The sequence below is a fragment of the Chanodichthys erythropterus genome, chromosome 7 (assembly GCF_024489055.1).
Source record: "Chanodichthys erythropterus isolate Z2021 chromosome 7, ASM2448905v1, whole genome shotgun sequence".
Classification (NCBI taxonomy): domain Eukaryota; kingdom Metazoa; phylum Chordata; class Actinopteri; order Cypriniformes; family Xenocyprididae; genus Chanodichthys; species Chanodichthys erythropterus.
In genome coordinates, this window is record NC_090227.1 from 35,142,578 (window position 1) to 35,165,039 (window position 22,462).

Genomic DNA, 22,462 nt, shown 5'->3' on the forward strand with positions numbered 1-22,462 from the left:
ATGTTGCGCGTGTGCAAGAGGATGAAGCCACGCTCGCCGCTCCGCCTTGATTGTATTCCTGCTACTATGACGCGGGACGCACACGGACGTGGAAACGAGAAGGTCAAGGATAGAGAGGGGAACAGAGAACAGATTCGTGTTCAGCACCTGTTCCATTTTTAGCTAAACTTATTTTCATTTTACATTCAGTTCCGTTAAAAGTTCTCGACGAGCAGAAGTGAATCTTATGAGTCGGTTCATTTTAGTGAATCATACAGCGTGATCAGTTTAGGTCGCGCTGAACATATACAATATGAGTTTTATTGTAATCAAATTTCATAAACATGAATGAATGCAATGTTATTACATTTTTTAATCTACTATAAAGTACCAAAATTGAATTGCACTGTCTGTAAAAACTAAACAAATAAAAAAAAAAAAACATGAAAAGTCAGTCAGTCCATCTTTGCAAGAATTTTATTAAATGTATGTCTGTTCTGTTGCAAGTTTTTGACCTTTATAACCTTTAGAGTTTTCTGTCTGCCCTGAGCTCAAATACAAATATGATGCATGGATATGAAATATAATATGTGCTCCAGATGCAACCATAATGCAATCCAACAAGTCATGTGCTCACATGGCCTTTAACTGCATTTGCTTTTGCTGCCCTCAAATGGTGTAAGGCCTGCACATGAATTTCTTTGAACATGAAATCCTTGAAAATTTATCACCATATCAAGTTCAAAAATACATCCCATACCTATCAGAACAGAGCTTAAAAAGTAAACTCTCTCTCTCTCTCTCTCTCTCTCTCTCTCTCTCTATATATATATATACACACACACACACACTAAAAGTTTGGGATCGGTAAGAAGATTTTTAATGTTTTTAAAAGAAGTTTCTTCTGATCACCAAGGGTGCAAAATACAGTAAAAACAGTAATATTGTAAAATATTATTACAATTTAAAATGACTTTTCTATTTGAAAATATTTGAAAATGTAATTTATTCTTGTGTTGGCAAAGCTGAATTTTCAGCATCGTTAATCCAGTCTTCAATGTCACATGATCCTTAAAAAATCATTCGCATATGTCAATTTGCTGCTCAAGAAACATTTATTGTTTACAATTGTACAAAATATTTGTGTACAATATTTTTTTTTCAGGATTATTTGATGAATAGAAAGTTCAAAAGAACAGTGTTTATCTGAAATCTAATCTTTTGTAACATTATAAATATCTTTCCTGCCACTTTTGATTGATTTAATGCATCCTTGCTGAATAAAAGTATTCATTTCTTAAATTTCTTTTCAAAAAAATAAATTCTTACTGACCCCAAACTTTTGAACGGTAGTGTATAATGCTACAGAAGCTTTGTATTTCAGATAAATGCTGCTCTTTTGAACTTTCTATTCATCAAGGAATCCTGAAAAAAAAAAAAGTACACAACTGTTTTCAACATTGAAAATAATCATAAATGTTTATTGAGGAACTAATCATCATATTAGAATGATTTCTGAAGGATTATGTGACACGGAAAACTGTAATAATGTAGTAGTAATGATGCTGAAAATCCAGCTTTGCATCACAGGAATAAATTACTTTGTAAAATATATTCAAATAGAAAACAGTTATTTTAAATTGTAATAATTTTTCACAATATTACTGTTTTTACTGTATTTTTAATTAAATAAATTAAGCCTTGGTGAGCAGACGAAACTTCTTTTAAAAACATAAAAATCTTACCGATCCCAAACTAATATATATATATATATATATATATATATATATATATATATATATATATATATATATATATATATATATATATATATATATATATGTTACTTATTTGAAAAAGTGACAGATATTTTGTTGTAAATGTGAAAGTAATGCATTACTTCACTAGTTACTTGAAACAAAAGGAATCTGATTACATATATATATATATATATATATATATATATATATATATATATATATATATATATATAGTAGTATATGCAGTGTTGGGGGTAATATGTAATCAGATTCCTTTTGTTTCAGGTAACTAGTGAAGTAATGCATTACTTTCACATTTACAACAAAATATCTGTCACTTTTTCAAATAAGTAACACAAGTTACTGTGTTTTCCATGTATTGACTGACACATTTCCTGTCCCTGTGTTTAGAGAAAGCTGGAGTAAGTGCAGTGGTGTTGTGTGCGCTGCATAAACATGATGGTTATTGTAGTTCTAGACTCAATTTGAGCATCCATTTACTCATCTCACTTGCACAAAACACATTTAGTATTCCTCAATATTGATAAAAACAATGAAATGCAAACTCAATATTATGCAAAACTGCAATAACACAAAATATGTATTTAATCAGACTTTATTAACCAACGTCTTTGCAGCTGACCTCTGATGATCAAATTCATCCATTCCAGTAAGCAAAAATGACTTTAGATAAACATCACATTTGTGTTTTTTTTTCTTTTTTTCATTGCTAAAGAGTGTTGAACTTTCTTCTCCTTCATTCTATTCTTCTGCAGTCCAGAATATCAGCACAACTGTAAGGTTTGTTTGAGCTGCGCCCTCTACTGTACAGGTATGATTTTGCATTTCCTTCAGCCTGAGGCTTATTCATTTCACTTTTAGTGTGAAAGGGGCCTTTACATTTGCCATTAAACATTTGTTTTTAAAAAACAAACAAGCAATCCCAGCCCAGGTGAGAAAAAGTAATGCAACACTGTAAAGTATTACTTTTAAAAGTAATTTTTCCCAACATTGTATATGTGCACATTTACTACATAATCAAACTCCCTACAATGTGATAATTATATATTATAATGCTCTTTTAGGGAATAGATTTTAGGGAATTAAACACATTTATGTACTGAAACATTATCGTTTGGACACTGTTGGGGCAGAATTCATTAACTTCCTATGAGGTTTCAATCAATGGATCAATTATTGTTATAAAGCATAAATATGTGAAAAAAAGACAAATTACAAAGTTTTGTTTTTATAAAATGCTTTATGTTATTACTTTTAAGGTTAGAGAGAGACCATCTATTTGAGATGTCCTGAGGGTGTCAGCAATGAGGCTTTTTGAGGGCTTTTTTCTCAGTTTTCTTTCAATCCTCTTGCACAATAATAATGTCTATTTTTTTATCTGGCTCTTATTTAGAGCCACTAAATGAATGAATCATAGGTTTTCTAGCCTTTATACAGACTGAATAGGCTATACTTCAGACAAAAATGTTTATTCCAAAGTGATGTTTACTCCATCTAGTCATTAATTGTGTATATCACATTTGACATATGAAAAATGACCGATTTCAGAAAGCAAAAATATAGTTTATAGTGTTTACTGCAAAACAGGACAACAAACTTTTGATGAATATTTGATGTAACATAGATGTAAGTTTTATTTTAAATTACATAGAGTTTGTATTTACATTTCAAAACATGAAATACATTAAAGATAAACATTCTTATGCTCCAAAGCAGTAATAAATATTTGTATTATTGGGGGGGGGGGATGTTTTATGAGCAGTATGTTAATATCTTTCTCTTCATCCGCACAGTCACGCAGTGCCAAAGCACAACCAAAACAATGTCCTTCCACAAAATGCAAAACTTACATAGTGTACCTTTAAACTGCTGGTCATTTGTATATGCCATGCTGCAATGTCTGGTCTACTTTTATCTAACTTGCCAGAGAAAAGCATTGTACAAGTTCAAAGGTTTGAGGTGGGATCTTTCATTTAGAAGGTAACTGAAGTGCAGGAGTTGTGAGGTCATGACTGGGTTTTGCAGGTATGCACATCTACCTCCTCTTCGCAGTCCCTGCAGTGAACAGCACAACACCAGTGGAACTTGCACTCACACTTGGTGGTGCGGCTCACGCGTGATGTGTCATAGCCCCGCCCACAACACATGACCTCACAGCTGTCAGCTCCACGGGATGTACGGTTGCATACTCGCCCACCAGTGCCCACAGATCCTGCAATAAGACAAAAACGAGACATCATAGGTTTAACGAGAGAAACTAAATAGCTACATCAAAAATGTTCAAGGTATAGTTCCTCACTCAAATAACCATGTTTCAACTAACATACAGTAGGTGAGGTTTGGTCGAAACTGCAAAAATGACTTGCAGTAATCTTAAAGCATTAATAAGAATGTGTTGAAAACTACAAACCAAGTGAATAGAGTGAATAACACTGATTATTTCTTCATCACGGCACGTTAGTGGGTGGGATATATTAGGCAGCAAGTGAACATTTTGTCCGCAGAGTTGATGTGTTAGAAGCAGGAAGAATGGGCAAGCGTACGGATTTGAGCGAGTTTGACAAGGGCCAAATTGTGATGGCTAGACGTCTGGGTCAGAGCATCTCAAAAACTGCAGCTCTTGTGCCTGGCCCGTGTGGTCCGATCCAACAGACGAGCTACTGTAGCTCAAATTGCTCAAGAAGTTAATGCTGGTTCTGATAGAAAGGTGTCAGAATACACAGTGCATCGCAGTTTGTTGCGTATGGGGCTGCATAGCTGCTGACCAGTCAGGGTGCCCATGCTGACCCCTTTCCACCGGCCGAGGCAGTGTGATGCTTTGGGCAATGTTCTGCAGGGAAACCTTGGGTCCTGCCATCCATGTGGATGTTACTTTGACATGTACCACCTACCTAAGCATTGTTGCAGACCATGTACACCCTTTCAAGAAAATGGTATTCCATGGTGGCTGTGGCCTCTTCCAGCAGGATAATGCTCCTGCCACAAAGCAAAAATGGCTTGAGGAGCACAAAAACGAGTTTGAGGTGTTGACTTGGCCTCCAAATTCCCCAGATCTCAATCCAGTCGAGCATCTGTGGGATGTGCTGAACAAACAAGTCCGATCCATGGAGGCTCCACCTCGAAACTTACAGGACTTAAAGGATCTGCTGCTAACAACTTGGTGCCAGATACCAGAGCACACCTTCAGGGGTCTAGTGGAGTCCATGCCTCAACGGGTCAGGGCTGTTTTGGCAACAAAAGGGGAACCACCACAATATTAGGTCATAATGTTATGCCTGATTGGTGTATACACACACGCATATTATATATATATATATATATATATATATATATATATATATATATATATATATATATATATATATATATATATATATATATATATTTACAACAACAATAATCTTATTTTAATAAAAATATAAAAATGCATTGCCACAAATACAAAATGATCACCTACGGAAGAGGATTATGGCCAAGCAATAATAAAAAAATAAAACCATCTCGAGATTAAAGTTGTTAAATTTTGAGAAAGAAGTCAAGATAAAATGTTGAAAATAAACTCGTTAAATTACAAGAAAAAACCCGTTAAATTTCAAGAAAAAAGTTGAGATAAAATGTTGAGAATAAAGTCATTAAATTACGAGAACAAATTCGTTAAATTATGAGAAAAATGTTGTTAAATTTCGAAAAAAAAGTCGAGATAAAATGTTGAGAATAAAGTAATTAAATTAACAAATTTATTCTCGTAATTTAACGAATTTGTTCTTGTAATTTAACAACTATTTTTCTCGTAATTTAATGACTTTATTCTCAACATTTTATCTCGACTTTTTTCTCGAAATTTACAGAGTTTGTTCTTGTAATTTAACAACTTTTTTCTCGTAATTTAATGAGTTTATTCTCAACATTTTATCTCGACTTTTTTCTTGTAATTTAACGAGTTTATTCTCAACATTTTATCTCGACTTTTTTCTCGTAATTTAACGAGTTTATTCTCAACATTTTATCTTGACTTTTTTCTCGTAATTTAACGAGTTTTCTCTCAACATTTTATCTCGACTTTTTTCTCGTAATTTAACACATTATTCTCAACATTTTATTTCAACTTTTTTCTCGTAATTTAACGAGTTTATTCTCAACATTTTATCTCGACTTTTTTTCTCGTAATTTAACGAGTTTATTCTCAACATTTTATCTCGACTTTTTTCTCGTAATTTAACGAGTTTTCTCTCAACATTTTATCTCGACTTTTTTCTCGTAATTTAACACGTTTATTCTCAACATTTTATCTCGACTTTTTTCTCGTAATTTAACACGTTTATTCTCAACATTTTATTTCGACTTTTTTCTCGAAACTTAAGGAGTTTTTTTCTCAAAATTGAAAAACTTTAATCTCGAGATGTTTTTTTTTTTATTATTATTATTGCTTGGCCCTAATCCTCTTCCGTAATCATCTGTTTGTGATAAGGCCAATGTAAATATTAGAGGGGCAGGTAAAATTGTTATTGTTGGTCTGAAATAGCCCATCCTATTAATTAAAAGGGGTTATCAACATACTTTTATCCATTAATATTGATACGTTGTACTGCTGGAATCTATTAATGCAGTGAATATTTGAACAAATTCCTGAAGCAAGCAGACCTCGACTGAATAGTCATGTGTAGTGCCTGGCAGATGTCTGATAGTGTCCAGACAGCGCTGTCTTGAAGAGGCTGGGTTTGTCGGCACCATGTAAAAGGATGACCGCTTGGTCCTTGGTCAGATGAGGGACTGATGATAGAAGCTATCAACCATTGCTCTGGGTCTTCATCACATACTCATTTCAACAGCTCTAATCTCAACAACCCCGCCCTCTATGAGGCTGACGCGTCGCTGATTGTTGCTGATACAGAAATTGCTAAAGACCTTGTATAAACCCTTGCTTTAATGCGCCCTCTGAGTGACAATCTACAGTCTTTGTTTATAAAGATCTCTTCAATGCCAATCAACACTCAGAGCTATACAAAAAACATTTTTCTTAGTGGTTTAACCAAGGTGAGAACAATCCTACAGAGAAGGCCAGAACTGTAAAACACTTCAGTAGCACCAGCATTGGTATGTCACCGCTGCTCTATTGAACTCAATTGCAAGTAGGCAGGCATGTGTCTGGGCATGACACGGCCACTCCCCCCCCACCCCACAGCAGTTCATCAGGCTGGTATGCTGGGCGGATATCGTTTACATCATGGGCAGCCCTTACCTGAGCGTGGATCTGCTTATTGAATTAAGATGAGGGGGTGCCAAGAGATGAGTTTAACATGTGTGACCATGGTGAGAGCTAGTAATTGATTTCACACTTATGCAGGAGAGGTATAGTATATGTCTCCTAAAACTGACATCAAACAGACTGCCCGGCTGAGAGTTTCTCACAAACCACCTTGCTAGAGAGGTCAGCACTAAAATATGGTCGTCGTGATTTTTAAAAAATGCACCTTCAGAGCTAGAAGCAAGATTTAAAAATAAAAAGATTTAAAATATCACATGACATTTCATATCTTCTATCAAAAACGAAAATTCTGTAATCATCATGGCATTTTAAACCTGTTTGATTTTATTTTGAAAAATGTCTCAGACTGCATCCGAAATCACATACTTAGTTCCCTACTTTATAGTAGGCGAAATAAAGTATGTGAAAAGTACCCGGATGACCTAATTCTTCTGGCGAGATTTTGAAGTGAGCATCTGATGAACACTTTACTATCCCATGAGGCCTAAGGAGAGGATTTGTGAATGACAGTGAAGCGATGCAACTGACACCGAAAGTCACATGACAATGATAATGTGACGGATGTAGTATGTGCACGTTATATTCATACTATATACATTCATACTACACTGCCCGGCCAAAAAAAGTTGCAAATGCTTAAGAGTCTATGATTGGATCATTATTTTTTTGTTATTAATTGGAGTGTGTAGCTTTTCATTTCTTAAACAACCATGTAGGAAGACACATCATGGCCATATTCCAGGATGACGAAGCCAAGAGTCATCATGCTTAAATTGGGAAAGAATGTTTCAGAGAGCATGGAGAATCATTTTCACACATGAATTGGCACCTCTGAGTCCAGACCTTAAATTCATTGAAAGTCTTTGGGATGTGCTGGAGGAGACTTTACAGAGTGCTCGACTCTTGCATTATCAATACAAGACCTCTTGATTGAAATAACATCACAACATTTATTTCCATCAAGAGGTGCATCAGATCTTGTCAAGCACTCTGTAAAGTCTACTCCAGCACATCCCAATGATGTTTTGGACCCCAATGACTTCCACTGGATTGACAAAAATATTTTGTGTGTGTGTGTTTTTTGTATTCTGGCAAAGGAAGTGGTACAAAAAAAAAAAAAAAAGTTTGGAACAACATTTTTGGATAAACTAGTCTTTTAACTGTATTTCCAGTTTTTATGATCTTACAAAATGTATATGCTTATAAATGAGCAGTTATACTGACATACAATAAATAATAAATACCTAAAGTGGGTTCAACCTTCATCTCAGGGCACTTAAAAGAGACATGACCTACCTCTCTAAATATTCCTGCCAGTTTTAGGCAGAAAATATAGAGGTGCCGCCGTGGAAGGCAGTGATTTATAGCATTTGCGCGTAGGGATTAAATTTCAGCTCCCGTTCTGCCCACAAAACTGTGGTAATGTGTCTAAACACAGCGTCACCTGATAGCAGGGATCATCTGCAGTCTGACAGGCACCCCCTCCCTTACTGCTTCCCACATAGGTACACCTGGTGTTATTCAGTATGTACACACACACACACACACACACACAGAAAGGTAAAAAGAGATAAACCTCAGCCTTAGGGAGGGAATCTTTACCGGCATTCGGGTTACAGGATTGGGTTATGACTATTGTGTATGTAATAACCAGCTAAATAGCTCCCGTCCTCTGATTACAACGGTGTTTGGGGGCAAAGACTAATGCCTTGCTGATTTTGAGCAGAGTGTGGGAGTCTTGCAGGGTGGAGACACAAACAATGGGTTATGAAACATGTTGGAACACTACAGATTTGATATAACAATATAATTCACCTCTTGAGGAAATAATTAAAAGAATTGTTCACCAAAAATGAAAATTATTTACTAATTTACATGAATTTCTTTCTGATGCAGCACAAAAGACAGTATTTTGAGAAAAAAAAAAAAAAAATGTCCATACAATGAAAGTCAATGGGATTCAGTGTTGGTTTGTATGGAAGCTTGTTTCCACCACGGAATAAAACAATTTGCGACTTTTTTTATCTAACAATTGTGACTTTTTTTCCTCACAACTGCAAGTTTACATCTCGCAATTCTGACTTTTTTTTCTTATAAACTCACAGTTCTGACTTCTTTCTCGCAATTCTGAGTTTATATCTCACATTTCTGACTTTTTTCTCTGAATTGAGTTTACATCTCGCAATTCTGACTTTTTTCTTCTAAACTCGTAATTCTGACTTTTCTCACAAATGCAAGTTTATATCTCGCAATTCTGACTTTTTTCTTCTAAACTCGTAATTCTGACTTTTCTCACAAATGCAAGTTTATATCTCGCAATTCTGACTTTTTTCTCGCAATTCTGAATTTAAATCTCACATTTCTGACTTTTTTTCTCTTAATTGAGTTTACATCTCGCAATTCTGACTTTTTTCTTCTAAACTCGTAATTCTGACTTTTCTCACAAATGCAAGTTTATATCTCGCAATTCTGACTTTTTTCTCGCAATTCTGAATTTATATCTCACATTTCTGACTTTTTTTCTCTTAATTGAGTTTACATCTCGCAATTCTGACTTTTTTCTTGCAATTCTGACTTTTTTCTTCTAAACTCGTAATTCTGACTTTTCTCACAAATGCAAGTTTATATCTCGCAATTCTGACTTTTTTCTTGCAATTCTGACTTTTTTCTTCTAAACTCGTAATTCTGACTTTTCTCACAAATGCAAGTTTATATCTCGTAATTCTGACTTTTTTCTTCTAAACTCGTAATTCTGACTTTTCTCACAAATGCAAGTTTATATCTCGTAATTCTGACTTTTTTCTTCTAAACTCGTGATTCTGACTTTTCTCACAAATGCAAGTTTATATCTCGTAATTCTGACTTTTTTCTTGCAATTCTGACTTTTTTCTTCTAAACTCGTAATTCTGACTTTTCTCACAAATGCAAGTTTATATCTCGTAATTCTGACTTTTTTCTTCTAAACTCGTAATTCTGACTTTTCTCACAAATGCAAGTTTATATCTCGTAATTCTGACTTTTTTCTTGCAATTCTGACTTTTTTCTTCTAAACTCGTAATTCTGACTTTTCTCACAAATGCAAGTTTATATCTCGCAATTCTGACTTTTTTCTTGCAATTCTGACTTTTTTCTTGCAATTCTGAATTTATATCTCACATTTCTGACTTTTTTTCTCTTAATTGAGTTTACATCTCGCAATTCTGACTTTTTTCTTCTAAACTCGTAATTCTGACTTTTCTCACAAATGCAAGTTTATATCTCGCAATTCTGACTTTTTTCTTGCAATTCTGACTTTTTTCTTCTAAACTCGTAATTCTGACTTTTCTCACAAATGCAAGTTTATATCTCGTAATTCTGACTTTTTTCTTCTAAACTCGTAATTCTGACTTTTCTCACAAATGCAAGTTTATATCTCGTAATTCTGACTTTTTTCTTGCAATTCTGACTTTTTCTTCTAAATTCGTAATTCTGACTTTTCTCACAAATGCAGCAATATTTTTTCTCTCTCGTAATTCTGACTTTTTTCTTGCAATTCTGACTTCTGACTTTCTTCTAAACTCGTAATTCTGACTTTTCTCACAAATGCAAGTTTATATCTCGTAATTCTGACTTTTTTCTTCTAAACTCGTAATTCTGACTTTTCTCACAAATGCAAGTTTATATCTCGTAATTCTGACTTTTTTCTTGCAATTCTGACTTTTTTCTTCTAAACTCGTAATTCTGACTTTTCTCACAAATGCAAGTTTATATATCGCATTTCTGACTTTTTTTCTTGCAATTCTGACTTTTTTTCTTGCAATTCTGAAATTCGTAATTCTGACTTTTCTCACAAATGCAAGTTTATATCTCGTAATTCTGACTTTTTTCTTCTAAACTCGTAATTCTGACTTTTCTCACAAATGCAAGTTTATATCTCGTAATTCTGACTTTTTTCTTGCAATTCTGACTTTTTTCTTCTAAACTCGTAATTCTGACTTTTCTCACAAATGCAAGTTTATATCTCGTAATTCTGACTTTTTTCTTCTAAACTCGTAATTCTGACTTTTCTCACAAATGCAAGTTTATATCTCGCAATTCTGACTTTTTTCTTGCAATTCTGACTTTTTTCTTCTAAATTCGTAATTCTGACTTTTCTCACAAATGCAAGTTTATATCTCGTAATTCTGACTTTTTTCTTGCAATTCTGACTTTTTTCTTCTAAATTCGTAATTCTGACTTTTCTCACAAATGCAAGTTTATATCTCGTAATTCTGACTTTTTTCTTCTAAACTCGTAATTCTGACTTTTCTCACAAATGCAAGTTTATATCTCGTAATTCTGACTTTTTTCTTGCAATTCTGACTTTTTTCTTCTAAATTCGTAATTCTGACTTTTCTCACAAATGCAAGTTTATATCTCACAATTCTGACTTTTTTCTTGCAATTCTGACTTTTTTCTTCTAAACTCGTAATTCTGACTTTTCTCACAAATGCAAGTTTATATCTCGTAATTCTGACTTTTTTCTTGCAATTCTGACTTTTTTCTTCTAAATTCGTAATTCTGACTTTTCTCACAAATGCAAGTTTATATCTTGCAATTCTGACTTTTTTCTTGCAATTCTGACTTTTTTCTTCTAAATTCGTAATTCTGACTTTTCTCACAAATGCAAGTTTATATCTCGCAATTCTGACTTTTTTCTTGCAATTCTGACTTTTTTCTTCTAAATTCGTAATTCTGACTTTTCTCACAAATGCAAGTTTATATCTCGTAATTCTGACTTTTTTTCTTGCAATTCTGACTTTTTTCTTCTAAATTCGTAATTCTGACTTTTCTCACAAATGCAAGTTTATATCTCGCAATTCTGACTTTTTTCTTGCAATTCTGACTTTTTTCTTCTAAATTCGTAATTCTGACTTTTCTCACAAATGCAAGTTTATATCTCGTAATTCTGACTTTTTTCTTGCAATTCTGACTTTTTTCTTCTAAATTCGTAATTCTGACTTTTCTCACAAATGCAAGTTTATATCTCGTAATTCTGACTTTTTTCTTGCAATTCTGACTTTTTTCTTCTAAATTCGTAATTCTGACTTTTCTCACAAATGCAAGTTTATATCTCGCAATTCTGACTTTTTTCTTCTAAACTCGTAATTCTGACTTTTCTCACAAATGCAAGTTTATATCTCGCAATTCTGACTTTTTTCTTGCAATTCTGACTTTTTTCTTCTAAATTCGTAATTCTGACTTTTCTCACAAATGCAAGTTTATATCTCGCAATTCTGACTTTTTTCTTGCAATTCTGACTTTTTTCTTCTAAATTCGTAATTCTGACTTTTCTCACAAATGCAAGTTTATATCTCGTAATTCTGACTTTTTTCTTGCAATTCTGACTTTTTTCTTCTAAATTCGTAATTCTGACTTTTCTCACAAATGCAAGTTTATATCTCGCAATTCTGACTTTTTTCTTGCAATTCTGACTTTTTTCTTCTAAACTCGTAATTCTGACTTTTCTCACAAATGCAGGTTTATATCTCGCAATTCTGACTTTTTTCTTGCAATTCTGACTTTTTTCTTGCAATTCTGAATTTATATCTCACATTTCTGACTTTTTTTCTCTTAATTGAGTTTACATCTCGCAATTCTGACTTTTTTCTTCTAAACTCGTAATTCTGACTTTTCTCACAAATGCAAGTTTATATCTCGCAATTCTGACTTTTTTCTTGCAATTCTGACTTTTTTCTTCTAAACTCGTAATTCTGACTTTTCTCACAAATGCAAGTTTATATCTCGTAATTCTGACTTTTTTCTTCTAAACTCGTAATTCTGACTTTTCTCACAAATGCAAGTTTATATCTCGTAATTCTGACTTTTTTCTTGCAATTCTGACTTTTTTCTTCTAAATTCGTAATTCTGACTTTTCTCACAAATGCAAGTTTATATCTCGTAATTCTGACTTTTTTCTTGCAATTCTGACTTTTTTCTTCTAAATTCGTAATTCTGACTTTTCTCACAAATGCAAGTTTATATCTCGCAATTCTGACTTTTTTCTTGCAATTCTGACTTTTTTCTTCTAAATTCGTAATTCTGAATTTTCTCACAAATGCAAGTTTATATCTCGTAATTCTGACTTTTTTCTTGCAATTCTGACTTTTTTCTTCTAAATTCGTAATTCTGACTTTTCTCACAAATGCAAGTTTATATCTCGTAATTCTGACTTTTTTCTTGCAATTCTGACTTTTTTCTTCTAAATTCGTAATTCTGACTTTTCTCACAAATGCAAGTTTATATCTCGCAATTCTGACTTTTTTCTTGCAATTCTGAATTTATATCTCACATTTCTGACTTTTTTTCTCTTAATTGAGTTTACATCTCGCAATTCTGACTTTTTTCTTCTAAACTCGTAATTCTGACTTTTCTCACAAATGCAAGTTTATATCTCGCAATTCTGACTTTTTTCTTGCAATTCTGACTTTTTTCTTCTAAATTCGTAATTCTGACTTTTCTCACAAATGCAAGTTTATATCTCGCAATTCTGACTTTTTTCTTGCAATTCTGACTTTTTTCTTCTAAATTCGTAATTCTGACTTTTCTCACAAATGCAAGTTTATATCTCGTAATTCTGACTTTTTTCTTGCAATTCTGACTTTTTTCTTCTAAATTCGTAATTCTGACTTTTCTCACAAATGCAAGTTTATATCTCGTAATTCTGACTTTTTTCTTGCAATTCTGACTTTTTTCTTCTAAATTCGTAATTCTGACTTTTCTCACAAATGCAAGTTTATATCTCGCAATTCTGACTTTTTTCTTGCAATTCTGAATTTATATCTCACATTTCTGACTTTTTTTCTCTTAATTGAGTTTACATCTCGCAATTCTGACTTTTTTCTTCTAAACTCGTAATTCTGACTTTTCTCACAAATGCAAGTTTATATCTCGCAATTCTGACTTTTTTCTTGCAATTCTGACTTTTTTCTTCTAAACTCGTAATTCTGACTTTTCTCACAAATGCAAGTTTATATCTCGTAATTCTGACTTTTTTCTCGTAATTCTGACTTTTTTCTTGCAATTCTGACTTTTTTCTTCTAAACTCGTAATTCTGACTTTTCTCACAAATGCAAGTTTATATCTCACAATTCTGACTTTTTTCTTGCAATTCTGACTTTTTTTTCTCACAACTGTGAGTTTATATCTCATAATTCTGACTTCTTTCACCAAATTGAGTTTACATCTCGCAATTCTGACCTTTTTCTCACAATTCTGAGTTTATATCTCACATTTCTGACTTTTTTCTATTAATTGAGTTTGCATCTCGCAATTCTGACTTTTTTTTTCGCAATTCTGAGTTTATATCTCACAATTCTGACTTCTTTTTTTTTTTACTTCTTTTCTAAGAATTGTAAGATATACATAAACTCTGAATTTTAGTTATAAAAGTTATAAAGTCCAATTACGAGGGAAAAAAATACTGACTTTTTTTCTCAGAATTGGAGTTTATATCTTGCTATTCTGACTTCATAACAAGCAATTGCAAATTTTTATCATTCAATTCTGACTTTAGAAATCGCAACTGCTATTTCATATCCTGGAATTCTTACTTTATAACTTGAAATTGCAGTTCTGAGAAAAAAAGTCAGAATTGCGAGATAATTTTTTTTTTTTTAATTCAGTGGCGGAAACAAGCTTCCATAGGTTTGGACCCCACTGACTTTCACTGTATAGACAAAATAAAAATAAAAATACAGTCATTCTTTTTTGGGTAAACCATCTTTTTAAGGGTTATTGTTTTCCCCCAGCACACTTACCAGACTCATGGTCCCATATACAGTAGTCAGGTGAGTCTTCAAAGTAGACAAGGTCATTTTTGGTAGGCCTCTTAAACATCCTGTAGGCACTGGTGAAGCCTGTTCCATACTGGTTCATCACCACCTGAATGGCATTGTTGTACTTTTTGCGGAGATAGTCTCCAGTCTGCCTGAAGTCTGCCATGGCTAACCAGCAGGTACGTACATTGCATGAGCCACTGACACCATGACACTTACACTCTAGGTTCATAAAGCGCTTCACTGCCTGTAAATAAAAAAGAAGACAATGTCTCTGACTGCTCCGTCTCTGATTGCATGAGAATATGGTCATGGATTATTATTTGTCAAGATTTCATTTCGCAATATGTGTCTCAACAGCTGTTTGCAAGAACACAGAATTGTTACCTTCCTCCCTGCACGGTTGTTGTGCAAGTTCATGAGCGCTCGTGCATCTCTCTCCTTCCTCTCCTTGGCGTCAATGAAGACCTGAGTGAACTTGATTGCATGGTCAACATGATCGCTGCACCCACCCCAGTCGAAAGCTCCCTTGGCATCACGAGATGAGCCCTTTTTTCCGGGGTCGCAAGAGCAGTTTTCCAGTTCACCCTGACTGCACGCCCTGGTCAAGGTATACACCATACCTGCTGAGGAGATGGCATAGACAAAGGCGGCCTCACGACTGCCTAAAAAAATAAAAATAAATAAATATTAATAATAATAATAATAATAAATGGCATCGGAACCCTACAACCCAAAAAAACAATATTTACAAGAACAATAACAAAGTATGTACAAATTAACAACCAAAATACAATCTCAAACACAAAGAGAGGAGCTGGTAATTATTTAAACTAAAAAAAAAAAAAGTAATTATATAATTTTATGTTTTTGTGTGTAATGTATACACAGACAAAATAATTTTAATAATAAAAAAAATTATATATATATATATATATATATATATATATATATATATATATATATATATATATATATATATAATTAATATTATTATAAAAATTATCAAAAAATATTAAAATTTAAATCTTATAATTAAGATATACAAGTTGGTAATTATTTAAACTTAAAAATATAATACACAAATTTTTGTGTGTATATCTATATATTTATATACTGTAAAACACACAAAATTTACATTATACATTTTTAATTTGATCTAAAATTCATTTAAATTTTATTTTACTTACAAGTGAATTAACTTGTATAATTGTTAATATATTCACAGACACGCATAATTATTTTAAATGTATGTTATATATATTTCATTTTATTTTGTATGTTATATAACATAAGTATTATAAATATAATAATAATTAAGGTAATAAAAATCATAATAAATTATTACTCATAATTTATACATTTCTGTTTAGTCATTACATTTACAGGTCAAGTCGATTCCTAAAATAAATGCTGGCTTTATATATTTTCAAACTGAAATCATACTAATCTCATAATCCATTATAGAAACACAAGGTTTACCTCAGAAAGATATATGTCTGAGAGAAAAACTATATGTCTGCGTTTGAGCATAAGTGTGAAGGTTATCACGGTGGAAAGCTGTCTGCTATGAGCGTATAAAGAGAAGGAAGAAAGAACAACAACAGCAACAAACGACCGCCTGAACAAAAGTTCTAAGCTGCAGCTATTCACATGTGTACCAAAGATGTTTCCGTTCGGCAGCTTTGTCAGACAGAAGTAAAAAGCCTGCCATGAAATCCCAATTGTTTTAAATTAGTGAGCTGACATTGACAATAAGTAGATTCTCACAATGTCACAGAGAAGTTAGCAGTCTTTCTGGGAGGTCTGAATACCTTAAAGAAAGAAGATTAAAGTCAGAGGTTTAACCTAACTTTAATGTGCAGAGCAGCTTAGAGGCCTGGGACACAGAGTTACTTTGCGGATGTTCCCATTAATATGATTTTACACGGAATGAGAAAACAGAGACAGAGACACTTACAGTCGCAGACCTAAAGTCACAAAACTGCCAATTACACCTAGTTAAAGCATCAAGCTGCTGAGCAGTTCTGAATTAACTTACCAGACACAATAATCCAGCCTTTGTTCCCTAAACTGACATAAATCTTGAACACAATGGAAAGTAAAGGATACACTTGCATGCTAAGTGAGACTTTTGTGAGGTATCGATTCAAATTACATCTAGACATCTTGAGATGATCACAGAACAGTATTGTTGTTTATGGGTCAATGACGTGACATTTTTTTTTTTTTAGATATGAATTTAGTTAATACATACTAAAATGCAATACATACAGACAATGACTAGAATACACATTTTCTATTATAAAACACGTTTGTGTTAAATTTATAAATTTACACTCTAAAAATGCTGGGTTGTTTCAACCCCACACTCTAAAAAATGCTGGGTTAAAAACAACCCAAGTTGGGTTGAAAATGGACAAACCCAGCAATTGGGTTGTTTTAACCCAGCGGTAGGGTTAAATGTTTGCCCAACCTGATAGTTTTATTTAACTCAACTATTGTTTAAAAATTACTGTATTGCTTAATTAACATTAACCCAAAGTATGTTGGAAATTAACATTTATTAATGTTCACTGAATAATTATTAAACAATAAACATTTATTAAATTGCTTATTAATACATTTATATTAATAAACAATTAAACAATTAAATTTATATGAATAAAATATTAAAGCTTATTAATAAACATTCACCTTTTGTCTATTATTGTTGTCTCTTATTGCATCTGGTTTTTAATTTCCCAACTATTTTGGGTTCATTTTAAGCTAGCCATATAGCAATTTTTAAATAATAGTTGGTTTAAATAAAACTACCCAGCAGGTTAGGCAAACATTTAACCCAACCGCTGGGTTAGAACAACCCAATCGCTGGGTTTGTCCATTTTCAACCCAACTTGGGTTGTTTTTAACCCAGCATTTTTTAGAGTGCATGTTTGGATCAAATATGAACAAACCCAACCATTGGGTTTAAGGCCTATATTTGACCCAAACATGGGGCTGAATTTTTTTTTTTTTTTATATAGTTTAAATCATTTTGATATTTCTTATGGGGTTTAAAGTCACAGTCCATGTCAACTTTACCAGGTGGTGTAAAATTGTATTATTTCTTTAAAAAAATATAAGGAGACAAAGTTATTTCAGAATAAAATTTCCAAAGTCAGTGTAATATAACCAACATGAAGGGAATTTTGCTGTCAACATGTTGACAACACTTTATTGTCTTGTGAAAAACTCCTTTTAACTTGGTTACACTGCTTTTCAAGAGTCAATAAATCAACACCGTTTTGTAGAAAATGGCATAACTGTTTAAAAAATGTATGCTAACATGAATAGGATAACATTTCCACACGTTTTAAACTTGATTTTTTCTCCTTTTTAATAATCTCAGATATCCTTATCCTTTTTATACTATCTGATAAGAATCAAACCACATCAAAACAGTGCTGCACACACAGATGAGCAAAGAAGGGTCAAAAGCACACCCAGTTCATCAAGTTTTACTTTCTGTAATAGGATCTGATATCAGATAAGGAATTTCACTGCAGGTTGAGTGCAGAGAACACACTGTATGTGCAGCCCTTATACTTGAAACAATACACTTGAGGCTTACTCACTTCGATGCAAAAGCCTCCCAAAAAGATTGTGCTCGCGCGCCATGGTATTGCAATTCCACCGGTGGTTCCTGAACTGGTGCTGACATTCTCCAATCCAGTTTTTAATCCCAGCTCCTATAGCCTGCATCACCTTGGGATGCTGGCGGCACAACTGGCGTTGTTTGTTAATTAACCCCGGGATGTTGTCGCACATCACTTGCGATCCAAGAGTGCCCATGTACCTGCATAAAAGATGAAAGCACAGGGAATGAGCGATGGGAATCTCTGAAAGTCATCATGTTTCAACACACAACCGCGTAGTCAGCAAATTCATTTCATAAAATAAAATAGTTCTGCGTAGTTTAATTTTTCAGTGCAAAATCCATTACTTTTTTAACCACATCCTAATCTAAAACTATTTTTAATTTATTAACTTAAAGCCTCACTAAAACATATTTAAAAGAGAACAAAAACTGTACCCACCACCACGATGCGTCGACCCTTGATGTGAACCAGCAAATTGCCACGGACAGATAAAAACATATTCCACTTGGCAAAAAGTTCATATTATAAAATTAAGTATTGATACACTCATTCGTTCAGGCACTTGTCTGCAGTTTAACAACAAATAAATGAAACACAGAGTGCATCGAATGCTGAGGCGGTCGGAGCAAATTGGTTATTTACTCTCTCAGATCAAAAATCACTGGAGTGACGCGACACAAGCGAGCTGAGCGTCAAAGCATCGTGAAGTGTGATGTGTGGAGCTGCAGACACAGCCTGATGCTCGTCCTCGGGCTGAAGTGGCTGCAGATAGCTGATGATCTCCTATCAGGTTTAAATTGCTTACACAAGGGGTGGGCGCAGTCCTGCCTCAGGAATGAAGTGAAGAAATTAGATGTCTGAAAGTATCTGTTCAGGCTAGCTTGACACCAGCCACAGGTTTTGGCTCATTTCCAAAGCAGCGAAAGTGTAGAATGTGGTCCAACGTGAAATGCCTATCCATATCCTTCTCCTGAGACCCAGAACTAAATTATAATTATTAGGCCTATTATCTTTATAGCCCGTTATATTAAATTGATCACTTTGTCCATAGCTATTAGGCTATTGTTAAATTGGGGATCAGATTCGAAAAACCTGAAGAATATCTCTAAGTGGTCTTTTCTCAGAGAATAAGGATTAATTGGCTGAAAGCACAAATACTTCATCCTATCTTTTCAACAAACAGTTCTTGATGATGTGCATTGAAATTGGATTATCACATTCTTTTGAACTTTTCACGAACTGTTCAATTGTCGCACAGAATTTCCTCTATCTTTGATCACCAGTTATGTGAAAGAATTAATTTGTCCTTCTTCCTTGTATTGTGAGGTCCTTTCTACCTATGGGAACCAAGATTATAAGGAAAACCGGATTCTTCTTGTGATCTCCGTGAAAAAGGAGCGGTCGCGAGAGTGTGGAGAAGACTTGTCATCGGTAATATGATGGAATTTAAATTGGCCTAATTTCATCCTTTTCAAGTCAATACGGAATGACTTCTGAATCCTCTCAGTGGTTTTGAAATATCACTATCCCTAAAAAATACATATATCATTAGTCAAGAGATTGTCTAATGAGCCTGGCAGCTCTGATTTATTTTATTACAAACCTTAAGCCTTCCAAATTGGATAACCAGTGAGCAACTTATTCAATGACTCTCAGGCCAACCAACTTAAAAAAATCCTTCTGTAATTGTCTGGGCGCAAAAAAAGTCGTCTAAAACAGTACACTAATTATTTTTCTGTTACATTTGTAAAACTATAATAATCTGACAATTACCGTTTTTAAGTTAATTGTCAGATTAACTTAACCCCTCCCCCCAGAAAAAAGATTGTATTTAGTCGTAAATACCAGTGGGAAGCCGTATTGACCGTAAAGTCGTATTGACTACCGTTTGTATAACCACAACAAAACCATAGTTTAAACCATGCTTATTTATGGTTACCATGGAATAACTACAAGAACCGTGTTTTTCTGGTTTTATTTGTACTAAAACCATGGTTATTTAAGCCCCGATCTTTACCAGTCGGGGTCGTGTCAGTGAGAAACATGGCGGAATAACAATTTTTAGCCGTGACATTGTCAGGCTTTTTTACTTACAACAAAATAGGCTAATTCCATGCACAAAATATAATAGCATTGTAATAATATAATACATACACTGTAAAAAACAAAGTAAAATTTACTTAATTTTTCTTTCGCACGCATATCTTCAAAGTAAATTTCAAATATGGAATTAAGTAACTCTACTTGGTAGGTATAATTAACAAAGAAAATAAGAAATTTTAACTTGGCCAGAAAAGGTTGAGTAATTTATACTTTGTTGAAGTTTCTTTCGCAATACATTTTACTCAAACAATATAAAACTGAATTAAACCATGCTTTTAAAGTGTATGCTTTAATACAATAGATATTGTGTAGACACCATATCTTCATATTAGAAGTAACACGGCACCTGAACACAGAGACCTCAATATTTGGTACACAATGACTGTAACATTCGATGGATCGTTTTGAATGTGAATGTGGCATTTTGAGTCGAAAATGAACTTCAAATATCACAAAATGGCAAGTTACTAAACGTAACATCAAAAGCAATGACAAAACAGTGTAAAAAATTCTAGGCCCAGTGCATGATGGGAAAACCAGTATCAGAAAAGTTGAGTAGGTTTACTTAACTTTTACGCTTTAATTTCTACAAGCTTAAATTGAGTACTAATATAGAATTTAGTTAGTTTTTTTAATTCTTGCCTGAAGTAACTTTTTACATTTGTGTTTTCTGTAGCATTTACTTCACTATAAAATCATTTTTTACAGTGTACCGATAAAGTTTACTGTGGCTTTTTAAATTAATTAAAAAACATCAAAAAACAAAACACAGCTGATGCACAAATAGATTTCAAAAACCTTGCTGTGTAGTAAAATAAGAGAAGGAACACTACAATCTTGCTCCGATGAAAGCGACTTGAACACACCTGACGTCTTAAACAAAACTTCCCACCTGGTAAATACGAACTTCCCAGGAGGACTTGGAACTTGGAATCATTTAAAAACAGAAACGCAAGCATGCTTATACATAAATACAATTATAAACTCAACAGCAAAGAACCTCCAGAACAGTGCTGGAAAATGGTCCAAAAAATAAGTTCTCTGCAAGATTAAATGGCTAGATTTTAGCTTCTAGAAACTATTTAACACTGCCTTTCCCTCAAGAAATTCCAACATTATCTTAAAAAAGGTTTAAACTCCTACCCAACGCCACATACTTGACATTGTTACAGCACCTTAGAGAACAGGTTCATCTCTCACTTTTTTCCGGTGAGAGTCAGATGTCAAGTGGTTCTTTTAAATGCATATTATTTGGCATAATTTCTGCTTACACACATAAATATACAATGCATGCAACCAAAAGAAATTTCCTAATAAAAGAGCCGCCATAGACATGTCTTATGTTACACTCAGAATGGGGCTTTCAGGCAACTGTATGTACAAGCTATATTACATTTCACTGTCAAACAATGAACATGCAACGAGTAATTGTTCAATATAACTGAACAAGACCGATCAAGCAATCAGCTTTCATCATGTGTAAGGGGGTCCTGCACCCCGGTTAGACTCACTAAGCACCCGGAAATGACATTTCAGCACCACAGACAGCGACTGGCAATGACTTTTCTTTTTGGGCCACCCAGCAAAAACAAAACAGGATTTCCAAAACACCCAAGCCTCCAGCACTGACTGACAGATGCTGCTGAAATAGAAGTTGACAACCTAATACAAAGCAATAAGAACGATAACACACTGGGTTGGGAAATGTTTTAATATGTTGGAAGTGCACTGCCTGCAACACCAAAAGAACACTTAATAGATTTACTTGAACAACAGTCTAGAATAGCACCACAAACAATATAATCATAACATACCTTTAACGTAAATGCAGAACATATGATGATTAATAAAATACTGAGATAACTTAAAATGCATACATCACAGCAATACGTAACC

General features: G+C 33.6%; 1 protein-coding gene across 1 annotated transcript; it reads right to left on the reverse strand.

The window, feature by feature from the left end:
* Positions 1 to 3,510: 3,510 nt before the first annotated feature.
* wnt2 (wingless-type MMTV integration site family member 2) lies at positions 3,511 to 18,984 on the reverse strand. Its single transcript, XM_067390356.1, has 5 exons — positions 18,902 to 18,984; positions 18,440 to 18,660; positions 15,210 to 15,487; positions 14,805 to 15,069; positions 3,511 to 3,972 (listed from the first exon to the last, which is right to left on the reverse strand). The coding sequence occupies exons 1-5, from the start codon at positions 18,982 to 18,984 to the stop codon at positions 3,767 to 3,769; spliced, it is 1,053 nt and encodes a 350-aa protein (XP_067246457.1). The 3' UTR covers positions 3,511 to 3,766.
* Between the last annotated feature and the right edge of the window lie 3,478 nt (positions 18,985 to 22,462).

What these genes read in the sequence shown, in the direction of transcription:
- wnt2 (XM_067390356.1), bottom strand. Translation starts at nt 18,984, where the DNA reads ATGAACTTTTTGCCAAGTGGAATATGTTTTTATCTGTCCGTGGCAATT. An exon ending in AGGGTCGACGCATCGTGGTG is followed by an intron (nt 18,661 to 18,901) that starts GTGGGTACAGTT and finishes TCTTTTATGCAG; the next exon opens with GTACATGGGCACTCTTGGAT. An exon ending in ACAACCGTGCAGGGAGGAAG is followed by an intron (nt 15,070 to 15,209) that starts GTAACAATTCTG and finishes TTTTATTTACAG; the next exon opens with GCAGTGAAGCGCTTTATGAA.